This window comes from Dermacentor andersoni, chromosome 11 (genome assembly GCF_023375885.2).
Source record: "Dermacentor andersoni chromosome 11, qqDerAnde1_hic_scaffold, whole genome shotgun sequence".
Taxonomy (NCBI): domain Eukaryota; kingdom Metazoa; phylum Arthropoda; class Arachnida; order Ixodida; family Ixodidae; genus Dermacentor; species Dermacentor andersoni.
The window spans coordinates 36,733,546-36,757,012 of NC_092824.1; the positions used below are offsets into that span (position 1 = coordinate 36,733,546).

The window sequence follows — 23,467 nt, forward strand, 5'->3', positions numbered from 1 at the left end:
ATGGCATGCCATGAATCACATGACAATCCATGTCATGCGTGCCATGAAATTTATGCCATGTCATTCATGTTAGGTCAAGCATTCGTTTTATTCATATTTTGATATCATCAGTCTATATTTATGCCCACTGCAGGACGAAGGCCTTCCTGCTATTTTCAATTACCACTGTCTTGCGCTAGCTGATTCCGACTTGCGCCTGCAGAATTCTTAATTTTATTCCCCCACCTAGCCCTCTGGCGTCCTCGACCGCACTTCCTTTCCCTTGGCACCCATCCTGTAATTCTACTGGTCTACCGGTTATCTACCCTACATATTACATGGCCTGCCCAGCTCCATTTCTTTCTCTTAATGTCAGCTATAATATCAGTTATCCCCGTTTGCTCTCAGATCCACACCGTTGTCTTCCTGTCTCTTAACGTAATGCCTAACATTTTATTGCGATGGCAATTACATGAACACTCCGGGCGCATTTCTACCGTCGGCGTCACCGTGCTGTTCCGTATAAAGGCCAAGGGTGATAACGTCGTCGCCGCGTGCCGTATGCTGTATATGTGAGTGAAAGCGTGCGAGGGCGAGCCGATGATGGTGGCTCAACCTCGCCTGCGCAAGAGAGAGGGGAGGAAACTGGGGAGGGGGGCGCTGCACTTTGGCGGCAACTGCGTGTAGCGCAGCCGAACGAGCCCTATCTTGAAAGTTATCGCTGATGAGGACCGTCCAGGTGCGCCGACGGCTAATAGCTTTGTGTGCGCTGTGTTCTCGCTGCTCAGTTTCCGTTGAAGCGATAGACCGCACGAAGGTGGCTTCACTCGCTACTGCTGCCGTGCTTCCTCACGCCAGCCTTTAGACAGCGTGTGTCCGCGGTCATCGAGTGTGATGTGTTCATGTTTGCCTGTGCGCGCATGACACCATGCACGTTAATCCAGTTAGTCAGCGAATGTTTAAAAGTTTATACGGCCGATAAAACTACTGTCCTTACTTCGTATTGCTACCTACTAATTCGCTGTCACAATAGATTCTTCGCCTTTCGAGTGAAACTGCGACTTCCATCGCTCTTTGCGTAGTCCTTAGGTAGTTCTAGAGCTTCTTTGTTGACCTCGAAGTTTATGTCCCATTTGTTAGCACCGGTAGAATGCAATAACTGTAGACTTTTATTTTCAATGACAGTAGCAAGCTCCCAGTCAGGATTTGGTAATGCCTCCCGTGAGCACTCCAACCCATTTTATGTAAATTTCTTTCTCATGATCAGGGTCTCCTGTGAGTAATTGACCTAGGTAAACATACTCCCGCACAGACTCTCGTAGCTCACTGGCGATCACGAATTCCTGTTCCCTTGCCAGGCTATTGAACGTTATCTATGTCTTCTGCATAATAATATTAAACCCAAATATTGCGCTTTCTTGGTTAAGGTCTTCCATAATGTGTTGTAATTCGTGCCTAGTGTTGCTGATGAGGACGGTGTCAACTGCAAACCGAAGGTTGCTGATATATTAGCCGATGACCCTCACTTCTAGCCATTCCCAGACTGACAGCTTGAATACTTCTAAGCATGCAGTGAATAGCATTGCGGAGATTGTCTCCTTGCCTGACCGCTTTCTTGATCGCTAATTTTCTACTTGTGGAGAAACAAGTAGAAAATGTGTAGCTAGTTCCCAAGAGGCCTACTTCAAGTAGTTCCTCCCCCCACCCTCTATTCTGTTGCCCCCTTCCCTTTAAAGAGCGATAGTTTTTCATCATCATCATCATCATGGCAATGCCTGATAATTCCTCAAAGAGCCCTGCTAAGCTAGCCTCACTCGAGAGGGTTCGCGTGTTAAATGTTGCCAGGTTCAGTTTCCACTGGCGGCCTTTCCGGATCCAGAGGTTCTTAGCATCCCCTGCCGCATTGCAGGTCTGACCGTCTGACTGTTTGTACCGAAGTGAACGTTCCATGCTGCCGCTCCTCGGAAACTCGACTGATCAAGTCGTCTCCAACACTGGGCGCGCGAGAAGGCAGCGGGCATCACGGCGCAAGCTTGCTCGCCGTAGCTGCTGGCGCTCGCAGCCGCAGCAGATCACGCTACTTCCAACTTCTCCAAGCGGCTGGGCGGGCCAGCTGGCTGCGCATGCGCCGTCACACCCGGGACAGCACGGCGACGGCGCAAGCGCATCTCTGGCGTGGTTATACGGGCTAAAGTATACGGAGCAGGGAATTCCGCGATAAATCCAATTTTCTTCTCCGCCTATGAATGTAACTTGAAAGTGATGACTGCTGGCCCAAACTTCGCAATGCAAACTTTCTATTGCGCTCAATTTTGCTGTTGTGCGCCTGAATTACGAATGAAATATGTTTTCCGGCGAGCCTGCGGTCCGTGTACTTTTGTTCTCGAGTGTGCGTGTAACTTGCTACTGCAAATAAAAAAAAAACACGTGTTATCTATGGCTTCCTCACGCAGCGTGCGCCACCGTCCTCGACCAGAGCCAGCGAGCGTCGAACGCGGCAGCAGCGGCGAAAGCGTGAGACCAGCAGCGGTGAGGGCGTCGACCACAGTCTTTCGGGTCACGAGACGTCACGCAAGGGAGAGCACGGGGCTGCCGCATCGACAAGCCAGCGCGTCAGCATAGTACAAAAAGCTCTATGCGGTACGAGCTTCCGTACTTCAAGAAAGTAACATGTACTGGTGCGGTGCAGGGGAAAAAAACGCAAGAATTTCATACCGTAGCGATCCTGCGGCCGAAACATTGGTGGGGATATCCTCTAATTTCCATCAGGGGCCCACGGATATCCGTAACTTCCTAGCTTGTGCACATTTCCCCGAACATGACCGTCTGTTTGCGTTCGTTTCCATTATTTAACACGATCTGCGCTCGATACTTTCCTGTGAGAAACGCTGTCACGCTGATAAGCGTATGTCTTTCATGACCTGCAATTAAAGAAAGTGCAGCGATAATTAATGTAAATGCACGTAAGATGTATTACGAATATTATTTGGAGACAAGTCCCACATGGGTAGCCTCTGTAGGTTGGATTAGAGACGTAATGGCGTCGAAAAAGCCCAGAAGGATTCGGGGAAAAAGACGCTTCTTTCTCCCGTCCCTGTTTTTTTTTTTTTTTTTAAGCACAGAGATGGTGAAAAGAAAACGTTACAATTTCTACATACATATATATTTGCCATTTTCGGCTGTGCAGCCCGCGTACCGTTCTAGAAGCTGCGACCTCAAGAAAATGGCAGCACAGTTCAGAAGTGTCTTCGTTATTAGCTCTCAGTCCCGCTATAGAAACATAGCGTAGCTTCAAAAGCAGCCGAATACACTCTGGGTTTTGGTTCGGGACTGGAGTCTGGGACTTCGCGAAGCACGTGGGGGCGTCTACTTTGTTGTAAGGCCTTTGCATTAGTCAGGCGCGGCCACTTACAGCGCCTAGGCTGTTTCAGATAGATTGGCCGTCTACCAGTTGTGAACGAAACTGGTCTTTGTTCGGAAATATTCGTCACAACGTTCGCGACAGGCTCATAAACGTGTTCGAAAGCTTGTCAACTTACATATTTCAATGTGGAAGCAGCCGCAATGGAGTCTAATGCGAGTGCTTCCAGCAAGAGCGACGCGGACGCTAACATTTTTTCTCAGTTATCAGATTAGCGATCTTTCGTAAAAGAGAACAAGGCGTTCATTCCATTTTCTTTGTGTTATCTAGGTATCTAGGTAATTACCGTACTTAACAGGAAGCTTTAGGTCGGGTCCAACTCCGATACGGCCTATTCAAATACATGTAAAACGCAAAAAACGCTTTTCTGAGATAACCTCTGCACCGATTTTAATGAAATTTGTTGCGTTTGAGCGAGAAAGTTAAATTCTAGTGACTCTTCGAAGCGTAATTTCGATTTGGGGCCTAAATCTGGTTAAAGAAATTTTAAAGTATTTGCAAGTCCGAAAAAGAATAGACGCACGAAATCTATATATTAATAGCTCTGCATCAAGAACAGATATCGCGGTTCTATAAACGACATCCATTAGATCATTCAAAGCGGACAAATTCGATATGTCGCAGCCGTCGGCCCATCCTTCTCGGAATCCGATGTACTACATCCGGAAACAAGCATCTTTACGGCCGAGGCCTACGCAGTACTCTCTGCCGTGAAGCACATAAGATCAAAACTTTCAAAAGCAGCGATCTATACAGACTCTCTAAGCGTCGTGAAGGCCTTAATGTCACTCTACAAACATAAAAATCCCGTATTCAATGAACTGTATTCGGTATTATGTAAAGCGTACTCATATAACCAGAATATCATAATATGCTGGGTCCCTGGCCATAGGGGAATCGAAGGTAACGTTCTCGCGGACGAGATGGCCACGTCTATCACATCGCAAGCTGTTAAGCCTACCGCTGATGTGCCTGTCACAGACCTGAGGCCTTTCTTACGAAATAAACTGCGAAATCACTGGCAGTGCAAGTGGGACGCGCAAACAAATAACAAACTGCACGTCATAAAGCCCCAGTTAGGTTTTTGGCCCTCCCCAACGAAATGTCGGCGAACAGATGTCCTATTCTGTCGCCTCAGAATAGGACACACATTTGGGACCCATCATTTTCTACTTACTGGAATTGAATCTCCAACCTGTGGTAGATGCGGTGAGAGGCTGACCGTCCTCCATGTCCTCTTGGAGTGTCGGAAAGCCGAACCTGAAAGAATGAAACATTTTCCGCTTGCATACCGTAATTACATCCCTCTACACCCGGGTATGTTTCTTGGTAAGGAACCGCTTTTTAACACCAAGGCAGTTCTCGACTTCTTAAAGGATGTAGTTCTACACGTTATAAGCCCATTAAATTCGTAGAGCATCCTCGCTCTAGAGGATGCCGCTGCGATAATTGTTTTGAATAGCACATGCCTCCAGGCCCTTGTGCTTCAAGGGCTCTAAGGAGGTAGTAGTGCTCTAGCATTTCTTATAATCTGATATATTTTACCTATCGCATCATTCTTTTTATATGCATCTATATGTTCATAGTACAAGTCATACGTCATCGCCATAATTTTATTACACATATTTTACGCACTTTAGAGCGTATATTTTAAGGCCCCTTTACAGGCACGTCACACCAATTTCATAGTAATCATAGCTACACTGCACACTCACTACCACAGACATGGCGCTCTTTGGCCACACCTGGCCCTTGCGCCATAAAACCCCATACATCATCATCATCATCAAATTCGATATGTAAATTTGTGTCTTACGTGAATTTGTTACGTTTTGTGGAAGGGTTCTGAAAAAGCTGTATTTCAATATTATAGATTTTTTCAGATTCATGTGTAACATATTAGTGTTGCCCGCTTTAGATGTACTATCAGGTGCAAATAATGCGATTGTGATATTTTTCTCTGCTGACTTAGAGTTGCACACTTGATTGTTTCTTTTTCTGAAAATTTTCGGTATTTGCCAATTTTTAATAAAGGATTGACTATCTAAATCGAGAATTTCAAACGAACAGTCAGTAGATTTTAAGTTTTTCTTTTAAATGCAACGAACTTCGTCAAATTTAGTGCAGTGGGTGCCGAGAAAAACGAATTCTCTTTTTACATGTATTTATATAGTAGCACACGAGCTAAAGCTTCCTCTTAAGGGTAATTATTTTTATTGCTCGCATAATAAGTATAACCTATTTATCACTGGAGTTACAATTTTTCTCAATTTCCCAAATTTCCTGAAACAGAAAAACGAAAGTTTTCTTTCTTCCGCTCATAATTTCTGGGTATTTTTCACCCCTAAGTTGCAACACAAAGGACGTCATTTTCGCACTGTAGAAATTCGCACGTGAGGCTTGGATAGTAGCCTGTGTGTGTGTGTGCGTGTGTGTGTGTGTGTGTGTGTGTGTGTGTGTGTGCGTGCGTGTGTGTGTGTGTCATGCATCATGCCGACCAAATGACCCAAGCTGTCTAACAGCTTAGACCACTGGGTATTATGGGGTATTATGTACTGGTGGTTGTGATCCTGTCGCGGTCATTTCATCGCAGTCACTCCAACTTAGTCATCCGACTCTCGTCTTGCTTCGTCGTCATGTATTCGTCAACGTGCCGCTGTCATGACGCCATCGTTGTCATTCTATCTTCGTCATTCCTGATCTGTCGTCCGACACTCTCCTGCCGTCGTCGTCCAACCTTTCGTGCTGACCAAGTGAAGGAAGTTGTCAAATAGCTTCGGTCATTAGGTATGTGCTGGTGTTTCTGAAGTCGTGGTCATTACAGCTTAGTCATCCAGCTTCCGTCATGCTGCCCTCGTCGAGCCATCACACAGTCGTCATGCATTCGTTGCCATACCACTGTTCAGATGCTGTCGTGGTAGTTACACTGTCGTCATTCCAGCTACGTCATCTGACTTACTTTCATCATGCGGTCATCATCACGCCTTTCACGCCGCACCAGTTAACAAAGTTGTGTAATAGCTTGGGCAAGTAGATTCGTGCTCGTGATCGTGATGCCGTCGTAGTTGGCCCATCGTCGCCATTCCAGCTTCTTCAACCGACCCTCGCTATGATGTCTTCATGCAGTCGATATTGACACGTGTACTTAGCGTTATCGGGCGACCACGTTTCGCCGCCTAACAAATGTTATCGCACAGCGCGGGACGCGCCTGCATGTATCCGAAGTTTCTGGAAAGTTATCGATGCTTCTATCCCCTTTCTGTTGTCCCCGAACCTTATGTTATCTGATTTCATCGCCTGACGCGAATGGTGTAGAACTTTGTGGAAGGCACGCGGGTCCCAACGATTAGTCTGGAGCATTCGACGATTGATGTATAAAAGCCGACGCGCTTGACCTGTTGATGAGATTTTCGACGATCGCCGACCGTGTTCGCCGCTATCGTTGTGCTATAAGTGTAGCCTGTTTTTGTGGGCACAGGTTCGCCCAATAAAAGTTAGTTTTGTCTTTCACAGTATTGCTACTGTGTTCTTCAACGTCACCACCACGTGACAATATGCATTCTTTGTCGTACCGTGGTCGTGATGTCATAAATTTTCCATCTTTGTCATTCAATCTTCGTCGTCCAACTATCGTCATGCCGTCGTCCCCGCAATGTCATCGTCATTGTCACATTGCGCTGACGTCGTCTAAAAAAAATGGACACTTAACCTTCGCCTTTAAGAGTGGAACGCGATAGCATTCAGAGATCCCTGACTGTTTCTCACGCTTCCCGGCAATTGCAGCGCATGTAACCGTAATGTTTAACGGGAAACCCTTGCCGCGAACGTAATGCACGAAGGCGAGCTTTGTGGTAGAAACGCGGCCTCTTGCGATGCGGCGGAGGCGAGCGCCAGTGGATTGCAAGGAACCGGGCGCGCTCAAAATGGCGGACGCCGCGGCGGGTCTGTGAACGCCGCGGCCGGTTCGTGTGTGTGAAGGTTCTTTTTTTTTTCGCGTAACAAAATGTTTTCTCGTATAATCAAATTACAATCCGAGAGCTATCGTGTTCGCAGGTTGTGGGCAAGTCCTAGTTTACCATTTTTTCTGAGCATTTTATCTTGAGAAATTGAATTCAATCAATTCCTTGCGTATACGTTCCTTCCAATTGCTTGCCTGGTTATACGTGGTTCGAAAAAACTTTTTGTCGCTACGCCCGACGCCGATGCGGGACGCCGGACGCCAACGCCGGATTTTCTGCGACACGACCTCTTTAACGCCGTCGCGTTAAAAACGACTGTTCGTGATCAGGGTAACAGACATCGCGAAATTGACGAATGCAGAGGATCAACGGAACTCGAACGTTATGCTATCGCTCATGTTTATTCTTATTCCTTATCAGGGCGAAAGGTTTAAGTGGTTTGTTGCATTGGCTCATACCCGAAAAAGGCGGCGCTCATACTCGAATAAAGCGGCGTCTGGTCCAGTGATGCAAAATATTTAAGGAAAGAAGGGTGGGAGGGAGGGAGGGAGGAAGGAAGGAAGGAATTTTTAGGTAGCGCACTGCTCACAAGTATCGTTGAGGAGGTCGACCTACAGCGCCATAGGTTTACTTCACACAGCGGTTCGTTATGTATCTCCAATTGTATAACTTAATGAATACCACGCGTGCAGCGGGATTTCGCATTTTCGCGGTATACTGCACTGTAACACGCTGCCGAACTTGTTTTTCTCCAATAAATTTCAGTTGAGAGCGCCCTGCGGTGTTCACTCATTTTTCTAAGTCCTTCTTTCTCAACCGCGGGGTCTTTAGCCTGGATCCAAGACTTCGACACGGGCACTGTCTTTGAACAAGTACTCGGATCGAGACTTTGTTGTAAAGTTGCCGTTGTTGAACCGAAGGTGTTCACACCCACCAGCTGTTTGCGGACGCCCTATAGAAAATTGATGCAACGGAAACGGCAAGGCCGCCTCTAGAGGGTTATGCGTGCCGACAGGGTTCCTACGCGATTTCCACGGCACGCACTCCTACCCCATACGTTTCGCCCTGAGGAAAGCTTAGTGTCGGTCCGATGTACCGTTGCCGCCACTTACCATCGGATTATAATAGGCGTCATGGTACACCGGCCCGGCACTAGGCTTTCCTTTATTTGTGCCATTGCGCCAAATTATAACCCGTGGATAACCGGCGGCACCGTGGTTTTAAACCCGTGACCTCTCAAGCAGCCACAAGGACACACGCGCACGCACGCGCGCGCTACAAAGGCACAGCGATTCGAAAAGCACTAAGCCAGAACAAACTATCTACAAAGGAACATTAGATGCCAGACTGCCCAAATACCTGGAGGTATGACATTTCTTTTACAAATGGTACATCTGTCTGCGACTGCTGTTTCTATAATTATTCTGGCAAAATCACTCTGATGCTTGGCCATATCTCTCGTATCTTCAAGCTGTGCAACGCAACGGCACTGAGTGTTGTGCAGGCAAGGAAATCTTTCCTGCCTTTTTTTTTTTTTACCTTCATCTTAGATTCGTGCAGCCTAACTTGCAGACATCTGCTGATTTGCCCTTGTCTATTTCTGGTTCTGCGCTGTAGTCGCTTTGTCTGAAGTTTCCAGGTGGAGGTTTCCTCTGTTATTGAATTGAATCAAAATTTTATTCCACGACAAGGAAAAAATAGTTACGAGGAAGAAGTGTAAAAGTTGTGAGAACAGCTTGAGGAGCCCTAACGGCCTAGCACACGGCACAGCATAAAAGCGTGCGGCTAAGGGAATACAACCTACCAAGAGGAAACACATGCGCGAGTTATGGAACGTCGCTTGAGAAGGAGACTACAGAGCAAGCGTAAAGAAAAAGTAAGCCACCGTATCACATTACTATACAAATACTAAACGCGGTTCTTTGGGTGATATACCCGATATGTCAATGTTATCTTCATTTGTTATGTGGTTTAAAAGTGTAGGGAATTGAAACTTTAACATTTGATCTCCGTGATTTGTTCTACATTTGGCGACATACCACACTTCAGGATGGCTTGCATTATAAGCAAGGAAGATTTTCTCTCGCCTCGCTAAGCTTGTTATGGTATATCGCTGTTTTTCCGTAAACCCAGTTTATATAAACGGCATAGTTTGTAATCATAGACTGGTGGAACCTGAATGATGTGGTGCTCCTTAAATAAGTGCGCAGTGTGGCAGCGATGTAGGACTTTACAGGCTAGTCGTAAAGCGTCTTTCTTTTTTGCCAGACATGCAAGTGAAGACGGTTATCTTAGCGTTGACCGATTCGGGCATTTCATATTCATGCGATCCCTTTCGTCTCGTGCAGCTTTAGTGCGTTAAGGTACTTCAGCCGTCAAATCTCCAACGCTTTTGCCGTAACTCGAGCGTGACGTGAGCCCTGTGCCGTTTCCTCGCAGACCCGGATTCCTTGACGTCCGAGCAAGTGGAGCGATTGGTCCGCGCCGTGTGCGGGAAAGCCATCAACGACGACGACAGCGCAGAGATGGCGGCCAGGTTTTGCGCCTGCGTCATCGCGGTGAGTCTTAAGCACGCCATGGCGCGTCTTGTGCACCCTCATCAAGCCCGCAGCCTAGTTCTGTCGTGCTCCGCGATAGATCGTTATGACATACAATTTATTAAATCTCTGAAAGGGGAGGAAAAGGTGTTATCCAGCCTACGGTACACACGAAGCAACGAAGTGAGTCCAAACTGGTTTCTCAGCAATGAAACGCGAGTTTTCTTTGTATGTTTGTGCTAGAGTCGAGTGGATGACAACTTTTCCTTTTTCGAACTCTCCACCATCTAGCGGGCATCCGCAAACTGATTTTATTTGTTACCACAGTGTCCATGCGTTGCATAGATGCAATTTAACGCCGCCCGAAGTGCGACGTAAGTAGCTTGATTAGACTTTTTTTAGGTTTCTTTTTATGTTTGCCATTTAAAGTTGTACACAGTACGATACTATGTCCGGAGATCACTTCAGCGCTAAATTTTGCTGAGCCTCGGCCGGGCGTACGCAGACCCACAATATTTTATGTCTGTGATGCGAGTAACAAAAGTTCTTGAGCACGTCTAACATTGCAGCAAAATTTAATACGTTTCAATGTTGACGGCGTCAGTCGAGGAGCCGGTTCTCAAATTAATTTCAACTTTGATATTGAGTACATTTTTGCCAATTCAATGCTGTAATTCGGTAGACGTATTTCTTATCTACGTCTCTAGGCCTCTGGCTGTTCATGGGCGCGGTAAATTATTATTATTATTATTATTATTATTATTATTATTATTATTATTATTATTATTATTATTTAATACATACTGCTAGCATTATATGTAAGGCTGTAGCAGGATCGGGGCACAGGTACGATAGTGGTTTCAAACATGGTTAAGATTGTGTTAACCATGCGAAATATTGTGAGCATGGATTAAGAGCGATACAGACACTTTCCTGGAAATCAGGTTAATGCAAAGAATCAACATACACAAAGTTATTGATAATTTGGAGTAAACACTCAATAACAATAAGTGAATAATAATAATAATAATAATAATAACAATAATCCAAGGACGCCTAAACACTTATTTGTTGTCACTGCGAAAGCATTAATGCCGAATTGAACGCTGCTGAACAGTATTTATAGTTTTGCGCTGCAAGTAATGTACCATAGCGGCACGCGCTGCCCAAGCCAGCAAGCAGCAGCAGCAGCCTGCGGTGGCAACGACGGATGCCGTCGACGTCCAGCGCGCGACGAGAGACCATGGAAGCAGCAGCGGCCACCGAGGCCGGCAGACGCGCGCAGCAGCTAAGCCCAGTGGAGATGCGAGAGAGATAAGGAACGCGCGCCGGCTTCCGAGAGCGAGTGTGACGTGGCGTCGCGGCAATGCCCTCTCCCCTCACGCAACACCTGGCGCACCATCGACCAGCAGGTGTTCCCTCTCGCCCGCTCTGCTCCGTCCAGGCGCGCTCGTGACGTGGCGTCGCAACCAGTGGGAATTTAGGTGCCGTTTCGCTGCTACAGACGACGCGTTTTTCGCTCAGTGGACCATTTGACGCTTTCGCATAAACAACAATGATAATATGAAAAGTTTGGCAGAAACCATCGACAGTGATTGTCAATGTAATATAATAGCCCGAACGATCGTACGAACGGAGCGAGCGAGAGCCTCCTCTACTCCTGCTTCTGGCCCCTCCCGCAACTTGCTTGCCTGAAAGCAACCGCTCTTCAAATCAAATCAAATTTATTTCGACATATAACTGCTGCTGAGGACCGTGGACAAAAATCCAGCAAGGCTTGACGTGGTCCGTGGCCCCGTTTTACAGGCAGCAACGAATACAACAAAGGATGAGCGCAGTTAAATACAAGAGCAATTTCAAAAATAGGATTTCCACACTAATAACTGCGATACGTTTTTCATGATAACTATGAGCAAGCATTAGAAAAAAGTAAAGCATACATGTAAATCTCATAAATACAGCTAATCATGAATACATCACAAAATGCATAAGAAATAATAAAACATATAGCACTATATGTACAGCTCTATTATAAGACACCATATATGGAAATATTTCAAGGAGTAGCTTGCCTTCCCGCGATGCAACGACAGCTAACCAATGACAGTGCCCCCCCCCCCTCTTTCCCGGCCCTCACAGCAACTCGGCTGCGCGGGAGCTCACGCGCCACATGGCGTCCTCTAGGCCAACCGGAGATGGCGAATAACGACGCTGTCGCGGAAACTGAAATTATGACGTTCGGTCCTAAAGCCCGTCACCGCACCACGGTTATAGGTTAAGTGGGTCCGGCGGACTCAGTAGAGCTTGAGCACTGTGGTGTCGCCATACAAAAACAAAAGGTACCTGGTCGTAGGGGAAATACGGCAACGTACACTGTTGCTACGCGAAAGTACGCTGCTAGACGCAGGACCAGCACTAAACCACAACTGGTGATTTTTATGAGAACACGTATATATATATATATATATATATATATATATATATATATATCACTTCTACAAAGGCTGGTCCACCAGCCGAAATGTCAGTCAAATATACCGTGCTTATTGAACGTACGTCGTACTCTTCTACATTATACTACCGAGGCCAGTGTGATTTCCTCAGTTTATATATTATATATATATATATATATATATATATATATATATATATATATATATATATATATATATATATATATATATATATATATATAATATGCGTGCGTGTTTAAAAAATATGGGGTTTTACGTTCCAAAACAACCTTTTCCTTTTGATTGAGGCATGCCGTAGTGGAGGACTCCGGAAATTTTGACCACCTGGTCTTCTTTAACGAGCACCTTAATCTAAGTACACGGGTGTTTTCGCATTTCGCACCCACCGAAATGCGGTCGCCGTGGCCGCGATTCGATCCCCCGACCTCGTGCTCAGCAGCCCAATACTATAGCTACTGAAAAACCACGGTGGTTATATTGACACATGTATTTGTATATCTCTATCGGGAGACCACGTTTCACCGCCTAACAAATATTATCGCACAGCGCAGGACGCGCCTGCGTGTATCGGAAGTTTCTCGAAAGTTATCGATGGTTCTAGCCGCTGTCTGTTCTTAACGAATCTTGCGTTATCTGATTTTATCCAGTGACGGGAATGGTGTAGAACTTTGTGGAAGACAGACGGGTCCCAGCGATTAGTCTGGAACATTCGACAACTGATGTATAAAAGCCGGCGCGCTTGACCTGCTGATCAGATTTTGACGATCGACGACTTTGTTCGTCGTTGTCGCCGTTCTTTAAATGTAGCCATTTTTTTTTTGTGGGCACAGGTTCACCCAATAAAAGTTAGGTTCGTCTTTAATATGATTGCCACTGTGTTCTCTATACGTCACTACCCCACGAGACAATATATATATATATATATATATATATATATATATATATATATATATATATATATATATATATATATATATATATATATAATGGTTGCCAGGTAAGAACACGAAATAGTATAAAGTGTAGGGTGAGCGCAATAGCTAAGAAAAATTTCTTTTGTTTCACTTATTTACGATATACAGCAGACCGCGATAGGCCCAAGCAGGAGGAGCAATTAAAAAATATATGCAAGGACGCATCTGAGTTCCAAACATAGGCAAGGGGAATGCATGAGAACGAATAAATGGTTCAGTAGCACACACTTAAAATCAAGCATATGAAATAAAATTTAAGTTAAGCGTATACAATAATCAATAAAACACTAATAACACTACCAACATCTGTCAACATCGTAATTGAACAAATAAGAAAACACACAAGTACGTGTACTGTGAATCAACAAGATCAGCAGCCTTAATGCTCTCTGTTAAGACTGATCGTAGTTTCTTCCACTCACTCATTGCTCGACTGTGTAGGTGTCAGTTCTGGGGTTGTAATCCGCTGGTTGTTGTGACGATGCCTCTTTTGTCTTCAAGTGACAGAGCTTGGGTATGCTGTAGGATACTCGAGATAAACTTTCAAGAGGAACTTTATTCTGTTCATATTAGGCCTTCTTTGGAGCGTATGGATATCGTGTTCCATTATCGGGGATTTAGTAGAGTCTGTACGTCGATATTTAGAACGAAGCTGACAGTCTTGCGCTGTATTATCTCGAGGGCACTTATATTTGTTTTTGCGTAAGGGCCTGAAATAACACAAGCGTATTCCAGTTCACCTGTGATGATTAACGAGTATACACAGGAATGTTTGGTTTTCGCCGGAGCATGCTTTATTTTGTGCCTTAGAAGACAGTTTACGGAATGCTCAGTCACAGATGTTGGAGATATACGAGTTGCCACTTAGGTATCTGGTTGTCGCACTTGGATACTTATATTCAACTAAGTTTTTGATAGACAAAACGTAACAACTCGCCGAACTAAATCTGTTCTTCTTAGCTACGGCAATACGTTGTCTCGGGTCTGCTGCATGTAATAGGTTAAGGTAATTACCTTGCGGCTATGTGCTTTACCGTACGTCAAGCGCGGTGTTGTAGTGGCTTCTCTACGTCGCGTATCCTTCCGTTAAGTAAACTATCCGCTTGATTAGACCACCAAGTGACCCACGTCATTGAACACATTTGCTTTGCATTCGCGAAATTTTCCTTCGATGTCTGTCTGCACTGAAACATGACTTCACTGGGATGAAAGCCTTACGAAGACTAAACTGATGGCCGTCAACGTCGAGGGCAAGACAACCACGTAGTAGGGCTCCTCCACACAATATTCCTTGCTGTGGAGAAGCGAGCTTCAAGGGCCACTACTTTCTCTTTCTTTCTTTTTCTCTATCCTTTTTTTTTTCTTTTGAACACGCACGTATGCTGCAAGGATACTGAATCGCAAGTACCATTCTCAGCTTGTCATGTTCAGATCTAAAAGTTGGCCGGCTGCTTACGCTAATTATAGGATCTTATTACAAACGAAGGTGTCCTCCATTTCTCGTAGTACCCACCCCTTTGTTTTACAACCTCAGTTCATGATAGTTTAGTTACCCTACGTCGCCGTATATATTTAGTCTCAAAACGACGCTGGGTCTGTGGCCAAGAAATGCTCATCAGAAACTTAAAAAGCAAAAAAGCGCTTACGGCTCTGAAATTTCTAGGAAGATAGTGTCATCATAGCATGTTATTAACCCTATCTTGCAGCTATGTTTAGAACATTTGCGATGACCGGTGGGTTATCAGTTACAGAACGCGTGCCGAGGGATTGGAAGCGCAATCCAGGACGGCAGGGAACGAGTGTGGATATATGGGCAGCACCATCGCTGTGTACCAATTTTCTGCACGCGGCCATAGAGTCCATACGTACAATTCTATATAAGCGAGGCTGAGTTATCACAGGGCACGATAACTAGGGCCATTGCTGTAATCTCCGCTAAGGTCGGATCTGCTTCTGGGAGTAGTTCCGTTTGTACCGTTTCGAAATCGTTCTTCACGACCTCTACGGTGCCACTTCGGAGTAACCCGGAAATAGTATAAAATTTATCTGTGTTAAGTCTGTTAGAATGGAAGCATCCGAAAGCAGACGTACGCCCAGCGCCAGAAAACGTTTGTGTTAAATGGACGCTAAAAAGGTAAACACTCGTCACTCTAAACTGACCAAGTAAACTTTTAAAGCTTAATACATTAATTTCCTTGGTAAAAGCTTCATTATTATAAGGCGGAATGAAGATCCATACTTCAGTTTTTCATCTACGGAAAGCCCCAGCGCCAGTACGTCAGTAGGATACCTGGCACAAAAACACGTTCGGAAAAGCCCACCGGCCCCTCAAAGCCCCGCTCAAGTGCGAGTCCCCTCGCCCTTCAGAATTGTTTATATGGGGATACTTGGCACAAAAAATGTGCGGTAAAGCCCACCTGCCCCTTAACGCCACGCTCAAGTGCGAGTCCCCTCCCCCTTCAGAATCGTTTATATCGGGATACCTGACACAAAAATACCTGCTGCAAACCCCACCGGCCCCTTAAAGCCCCGCTCAAGTGCGAGTCCCCCTCTTCAGAATTGTGTTTATATGGGGATACTTGGCACAAAAAATGTGCGGTAAAGCCCACCTGCCCCTTAAAGCCACGCTCAAGTGCGAGTCCCCTCCCCCTTCAGAATTGTTTATATCGGCATACCTGACACAAAAATACCTGCTGCAAAGCCCACCGGCCCCTTAAAGCCCCGCTCAAGTGCGAGTCCCCCTCTTCAGAATTGTGTTTATATGGGGATACCTGGCACCAGAGATGTGCGGTAAAGCCCACCTGCCCTTTAAAGCCACGCTCAAGTGCAGTCCCCTCCCCCTTCAGAATTGTTTATATCGGGATACCTGACACAAAAATACCTGCAGAAAAGCCCACCGGCCCCTTAAAGCCGCACTCAAGTGCGAGTCCCCCCCCCCCCCCCTTCAGAATTGTGCTTATATCGGGATACCTGACACAAAAAAAGTGCGACAAAGCCCACCTGCCCCTTAAAGCCCCGCTCAAGTGCAACCCCCCCCCCCCATCCTTCAGAACCCGCCTTCTTTATGGCGCGACGGCGCATGCACCCTACCTTAGCGGGGTGCGTGCGGGGTGCAATGAACGTTAATAGTACAGGTGGGCGCATATCAAATTATTCGAATATGAATCGAATATCGAGTCAAATATCGAATAGTGAAACGTGTGCATTTGCAGCAGGAATGGGTACTGCAGTATAATTTAGTACCACACCTGTGCTGACTAGTGGAAAACGGCTAACTATCCGGAGCAAAGGATCAGCCTTCAACAAAGGATCAATTACTGTCATTAAAAAAACTTCATAAATAACATGTCAAAAACTTTTTAGCCAGGTTGCGGTCAATCTCTTCAAGAAAGAATGGGCGTTGTATGACTATATTTCCAGACAATGCTAAATAAATGGTTGCCAGAAGAAAACGAAAGCGAGGGGGGGGGGGCAACTGCTGAAGAAATTGCGTGCCATAGACACATGTAAACTGGTCGGTCGCAAAAAATAAGCACCACCTGATGTAGCGTACAAGATTCAATTTCTACATGACTAGACTGCCACGGACACTAAATGACAGCGTATACAAGCAAATATCACAGGTTGTCATGTATAGTGTTGCAGCTTAGGGTGATGTTAGGGCAAGGAATCCACCAAGCCCATCGACTGCTACGTCAGGTTGTAGAAAATGAAGGAAAAAGGGTTTATTGGATTGGTTACATGGCTACAGTTACAGAAGCCCACTCCACGCGAGAGTTAAGCGTCCGAGTTCATATCAGGACCCTCTGTTCTCACTCTCGAAAAGCCTCCGCTTTTAATCCCGTCGTCTTCCCTAGACGGGTCGTCTAGGGACTGTCCAGCAGCAAATCGCACTCCTCGGCTTCGTGGCGATACGACGCCCATGCTTGCAACAAGCCGCAGTAACTCCGCCTCCGAAGAGCCTGGTTTGGAATATGTGGCAAGAAAGCAACCTGCGACACTCAGGTCGTCGACATTGTTCTCCTCCTTTTCATCCTTCGCTCAGGCTGCCAGGTAGAAGGTTGGGTGAGGGCCTTTTGTGGGACCCGTCGAGAGTTGGTGTCCACGCTTCGTTGACGTCTGGATAGGAGCTGATGGATTAGTGGTGGTTTGACTCGTGGCAAATGTCCTATTAACGCCTTTGTGGAGTCGAGACGTAACAATAGACTCTTGCCGCGAAACTGTACACTCGGCTTGTATTAACCATTTTGTTTCTGCATCGCTTCAAAAACATTTGGCGTCTAACTTCTAATACTTTGCAACATTGTTTACCGGGGTGCGAAATATTTGGTGAGTTTCTGATATTCGAAAATACCAAATCGTTTCTTCCTGAATAATAATACAAATAGTCGGTTTGTAAAATTCGACTCGTACTCGAAACTTAGAATATTCGCCCGCCCCTAGTTAATAGCTGTAACTGCGACAATCTGGTTTCATATATCTCAGTGTCCACCAGGTGCTCAAAATTATTAAGTTGCAAAAACGGCTTCTCTAATCACAGGTGTTGTAGTTATAGAAGAAAATGTTATAGCCCTAATGGTAACAGTGTTAGCAATGGGATAAATCAGCACCCATAAGAGTGTAGACAACTTAAAAGTGTAGGAAGAGCTTATCCTGCACTCTTCGTTTGCAGCTGACTGTACAACGTTATACTCCAGACCTTCTTTTCTCCCAGAAAGGGCCCTTTGCAGTTTATCCTTTTCCCTGAATAATAACCGTCGCCTATTTTGCTCGCCTTTCCTTTTTTTAACGCTGCTCACCCCGTATATATTATAGCTCTGCTAAGTTAGCTTTGTCGTCCGATTTTGTTTCTTCCGTTAAAAAAATCGCAGAAGGAGCGAGCAGGTGTGTTCATCGACCATCTTCTGTGCACCTGCCTCAACTGGTTCAAGCAACGCGACCTCCTACTGCCAAAGTTCACCGCCGCGGCACCGGTGGAGCCACCGCCGGAGCAAAAGGATAGTCACCGGTGGGGGGCCTTCGTGGGCTTCCTGTCCGTGCTCCTGACCACTATCCCTGCAAAAGGAAAGGCTTCGGCGGTCGCGTCGTGCCACTCCGGACACATCTTCTGCCTGGCGTTACTTCTGTGCGAGTCCTGCAAGTTCATGATACACTCGCCAGACCTGGACTGGCACAGCCAGGTCGACATCCTTCTAACGTCTGTTCCCCAATATCCATAGTTTCCTACGAAAATTAAAAAAAAAAAACGGAAGCTCTGGGCACTGTAGGGTTTATGGGAGCTTACAAGCATGGCTGTTCAGCCAGCACGGGAATGATGGGTATAGTACATCGATTTTCCCGAAAAACTTCGTCCATCTGGCTTCAAATGGCTTTACGACTTTGCGAATTGATGGTTTTCAACAAAACGTTGCAATATAAATACAACGATTCGCAGTTATTATGCGCGCGCGCCCAAAGTGTTATTTCCTTCCGCCTTTAGAAAAGTGTAACTCAAAGCTTGGGCCAATAACGGCAGATAACGCGTGGTAAATAAAGCCAGGAGAACGCCTGAAGCCACAAGTACGAAGATCAGAGACAGAGCCGTGTAGTAGCCGCTGGACAATTGCAACTCCGAAGTTCCCTCCAATAACGTTGGTATAAAACTATATATGCCCAAATCGGCCGGAGCCGTTGTTTTGCAGCGAATAATCGTTTATGCCACGTTCCTTGGTATTGCATCGTGGTAACGTGCGGCTGCACGCACGAAAATGCCACGCGTCAGTGTCTCACTTTCTTTTGCCGGCTTTTTTTTTTCGCCGCATTATCAGTGTTACGAACTTATCGCTTTATGCGCAAGACGCGCCTACAGTGCACCCGACAATTCTTTAACGTTGTCGCCAATTTCAAAGCTCAATACCTATTCAGATTGCGCGCGTCATGAACAGTGCAGTATAGATAGTTTTCATGTGACGTCTCGGACGCAGCTTCTCGTAGTGCTAGTACCAAAACATGGCGACCACTATGACGTCACTGCACTTTGTCATCCCGCGTACGTTATTTTGCTTTGTCATTTTTTACAACGAACGTTTTCACCGGATTATCACTGTTGTCGATTTGTCCCGTTTCTTGTTTACTCAGCCTGTCCAGGTACTAGTATCCTAAGATGGCGGCCACGATGACTTCAACGAAAAATATCTTATCCGCAGATCGAGTGCATCCGCAGTGCGCTGAAAACCGCGGGCATGACTGCCGAGCGAGCCGCGCCCGCCCGCATGGCGGCGCTGGTGGCGTGCCTGCGGGACGAGTTCTTGACGCCCGATGCCTCAGCCGAGACTCGGCTGACGCTGCTCGAACTTCTAGAGCTGCACGCTTCGGGGTGGAAGTTCTCAGCCCAGCAGCAACTCTACTATGCTGCACACAGCGGAGTTGCGGAACCCGAGTGTGAAGATGATCCATCGCCCTTACCCCTGCCCTGCCGGACCGCCCAGTGAGATTACACGGCGAAGCGGACACGAAGGCCTAAAGGCCAGACGTTCCCATCGCAGTCAACAGATACGTTTTTCGTTCGTTATGGATAAAATAAATACTTCTTGGCACTGCTATCTATAGCTTTTGCACCGTCTTCAATTTGAATGATACATGAGTGTCAATGGCGTTGGGCTGCTGAACACGAGGTTCCTGGTTCGATTCCCGACTGCGGAGGCCGCATTTCTATGGGGGCGGAGTGCGACACTCGCTGCGCTGTGCATTGGGTGCACGTTGAACTGTATATACGTGGTCAAAATTAATACCGAGCCCTCCACTGCGGTGTCCCTCGTAACCTACTGTGCAGTTTTGGGACGTTGAATACAACAATTCAACTAATTTAGTTAAACGTTACATAGCGTTCTGGGAAATACGAAACTACACGGCAGCACTTTTTGAACCTGGTAAGGAAACCTTCGTGATCTGTACACAATACTGCCGCGAACATAAGCGAAGCCATGTGCTTTTCCGCGGCATGCGCGCGCCAGGAAGCCCAGGATATTTCAATAGATCACTGGTTCTCTGGGGCATCTGGGGCCACCTTTCGTCACAATTTTTTCAGTGATGTCATATTCAGCGCAACAGCCCATATACTCCAGTCATTAAGCGATTGTTCATGAACATAAATTACTCCCGAGCTAAAGCTCGCGCACGTATTCATCGCCCCCCCCCCCCCCCTCTCCCCGCGCATACAGGCAAGGCGGTGGCGTCCCACGCGCCCTGTCGCAGCTCCTTTGTAGCCACCGGGCACATTTGGTGGACGCGAACCTGTTAATTACCATAACAGGTAGAACTGCATGAAGCAGAAAAATTCGGCAGAGCTCGTCTCAGGTTGAATGTCGATGTCAATTTGATTAACAGTGAAGCGATGTAGGGACAAACCGCTTATATTGCCATCGCCGAAACGCGCCATGTACGAGCCGAATACTGCAGTCGGCCTTTTCTCGCGCCTTTTTCCGGACGCGGTGCATTATCTAGCCTCGCGCGCGTGAACTCTCCCTCCGAGATCGGACCGGCTCGTGCTAACGCTGATAATTAAGCCCGCGCTGCCTGCGGAAACTTGCGGCGCAGCGCTAAAGCGCCGGGCTGCTGGGCTTGAGGAATTCGTGTGACGCGGCTTCGAATCCGCCCAGCGCCCGAATTTTAGAGGGACCCTAAAACAATTTTGTACAAACGTATTGAGTTGTTGGGGTAGGTCCTTCTGATCATTAAGCGCTCCGCGTAAAGCGTGTAAATATTAAGGTTTTCAAAATGTACCTCGCCAGCGATCGCAACGGCGCCGCTCCCCTGGGTTTTCTGCAGCCCCCCCTCCCAATTGACGTCATTCGGGCGAGTTATCCGATTGGCTACCCAGGTCGTGTCATCGATAATTTTTCCAACTTTAGGGTGAACAAATGTTGTTGGCAATATTTGGAATGTCGGTTAAATTGTTTTTATGAAGAAAAGTAACAGAAAGATGATACACAGCGACAATTTATCACTGCATTCAAGCACTTCAGGCACACAGCAAGCGCGTCTGCTTGTGTTGCCAGGGTGTCTGCCAAGCTGATATTTCCAAATTCCCCGAGTTTTCCAGGTTTTCCCCAAGTGCCTTTGCGAAATTTTCTGAGTGACACAGAACTCTGTTTTATGTCAAGACGGGCTGATACCATGTCGCCCGATGCTGTCACTTTCTAGTAAGCATGCTAAAAAATTTAAAAAACGACTTAATTCAGTTTGAATAGTGAGTAGTGTTTAGTTTATTCAAAAAGAAAACAGAAGGGAGGCGTTAGTAAAATGCGGGGAGAATAAAATATCTTGGTTTACACCCACACTCTGCATGTAAAATATCTTCGAAAATGATAAAGGCCATTACAAATCGAGTCGAACATTTTTAAATACGAATAAGAAGAGATGCATACAGAAGCAACTATTTTCGAATATCAGGCATTTCTGTCACCTGATAGCAAGCTCATTGGTATGAGGCCTGAACGTTGTAGCAAGTGATATTCCCTCTCAGCAACTGGAAAGTCAACCTCAGCTGCACTGACCTGCTCTCAGCCCACGCATAACGCCTCAGTGTTGCGCTTCAATGCTTTGTGTTTATTTTGGTTTGGGTGAAGGACACCGGCACCTCGACGTCAGCCAACACTTTGTTTTTTGAGCTCAAGCTCCTTCAAAGAAGCGGCAACACACTTCCTTTCCCGTTCCTTCCTCATTGCATCGGTCCTTTCTGTTCCTTCCGCCGTGCTTTCTCCCTATGGGCCATTTGAAGCATCCTCTTGGTCAGTCGTACAATCAACGTCCGATTTTTCGGACTCCTTAGGGGCCGCGAAGACGTCCGAAAAATCGGGCAGTTCAGAAAAAATAATGTATGTATTTTACTGCCCTTAAGGGCTCAAATCAGCACAGGCTCGTCCGAAAACGCTTTGAAGGCCTGCCAGTACACTTATTAGGCCTATCGGTGCCTGAACTGTGACATGAGGCGGCGGTTGCACGCGTGTATAATTAAGGAATACATACAGCGTCCCGTGACAATTGCCCCTTCCTACAATTGTTAAGCTTCACCGCAATACTTTGCGTATGCTTCACCGCGTAACATCGCTGTACTGAGGCGAAGCTGACTTATGAGATCCGGCATTATGCAACGCGTTGTGCTTTCCGAGCTTCGAAGTCAATCGCGAGGATTACAGAGGCGGAGTCGGTGCCATTGCTGACAGCGGCGAATTCTTTCAATGAAAAACAGGGCACGGAACGGCAAGAATCTTAATAGCGATCGTCGAAGCAGCTCGGCTTAGCGTTGCTGCGGTGGTGGCTACGGCTGCCAACGGACCTCCTTGCGATAGCGCCGGTTTGAGGCAGCAAGATAATCGCAATGGCGGCGGTGGGTTCTTGCGTCCGAAATTTCAGACGTTCTATATATTTACTTTATTTCCCCATATATATATATATATATATATATATATATATATATACGCGCAATTTTCCTGAGTTTTCCCTGAATATTTCCAGACTTCAAAATCACCGATAATTCCCGGTTTTCCTGGTTGGTACACACGCTGACACTGCAAGCGACACAGCTGTCTTGACACACATGGGTTCTATTCAGTAAAAATGAGGAAACTATTCAGTAAAAATAGAATGAAGGCCAACCGACGGTTAAAGCAATTACCTGAACAAATTTTTAAGAATAATTTGTAAGCATTCGACCAAAACAATGCACGCAAAAGGAATTTAATGTTCATCATGATTTCTGAATAAGCTTTTTACATTTCACACAAGAACATTGAAAAGAGTCACACAGTAATATATTTCTTAACCTTGACATAGCTAATGTGTATAGGTGATAATTTTTTGCACTCGAAATAGAATGCAGTGCCCGTCAGATTTTTTAACCACTTCGAAAGTTCAATTTCCCTGAAATGTTGCATACGTGCGCTTATGAGCTGCTGCTGATTTTGTTTTACTACCTTTTGGCTTCCCTTGAAGCAGCATCACAATCTTTTGCACTTATTTTACTGTCATCGTTATACAAAAGAGGCCTAGCTGCAGGCGGCCGTTAACTTCGGCGGCCGCAGTTGCTTGCTGCCTGCCGTTGGTATTATTTGCATTGCCTTCATGCCTAATAGAGGAGTGGACA

The 23,467-nt window shown here is 46.2% G+C and overlaps 1 protein-coding gene across 1 annotated transcript in view; it reads left to right on the plus strand.

Moving 5' to 3' along the window:
• The window catches only part of LOC126517856 (MIF4G domain-containing protein A-like), a 38,041-nt gene extending 18,116 nt beyond the window's left edge, over positions 1-19,925 (plus strand). Inside the window, exons 3-6 of the mRNA XM_050167667.3 lie at positions 2,433-2,619; positions 9,799-9,917; positions 18,216-18,524; positions 19,530-19,925. Coding sequence (XP_050023624.1) covers positions 2,433-2,619; positions 9,799-9,917; positions 18,216-18,524; positions 19,530-19,814 — 900 coding nt within the window. The 3' untranslated portion in view covers positions 19,815-19,925. The remainder of the gene's footprint in view (positions 1-2,432; positions 2,620-9,798; positions 9,918-18,215; positions 18,525-19,529) is intronic.
• Positions 19,926-23,467: the final 3,542 nt, after the last annotated feature.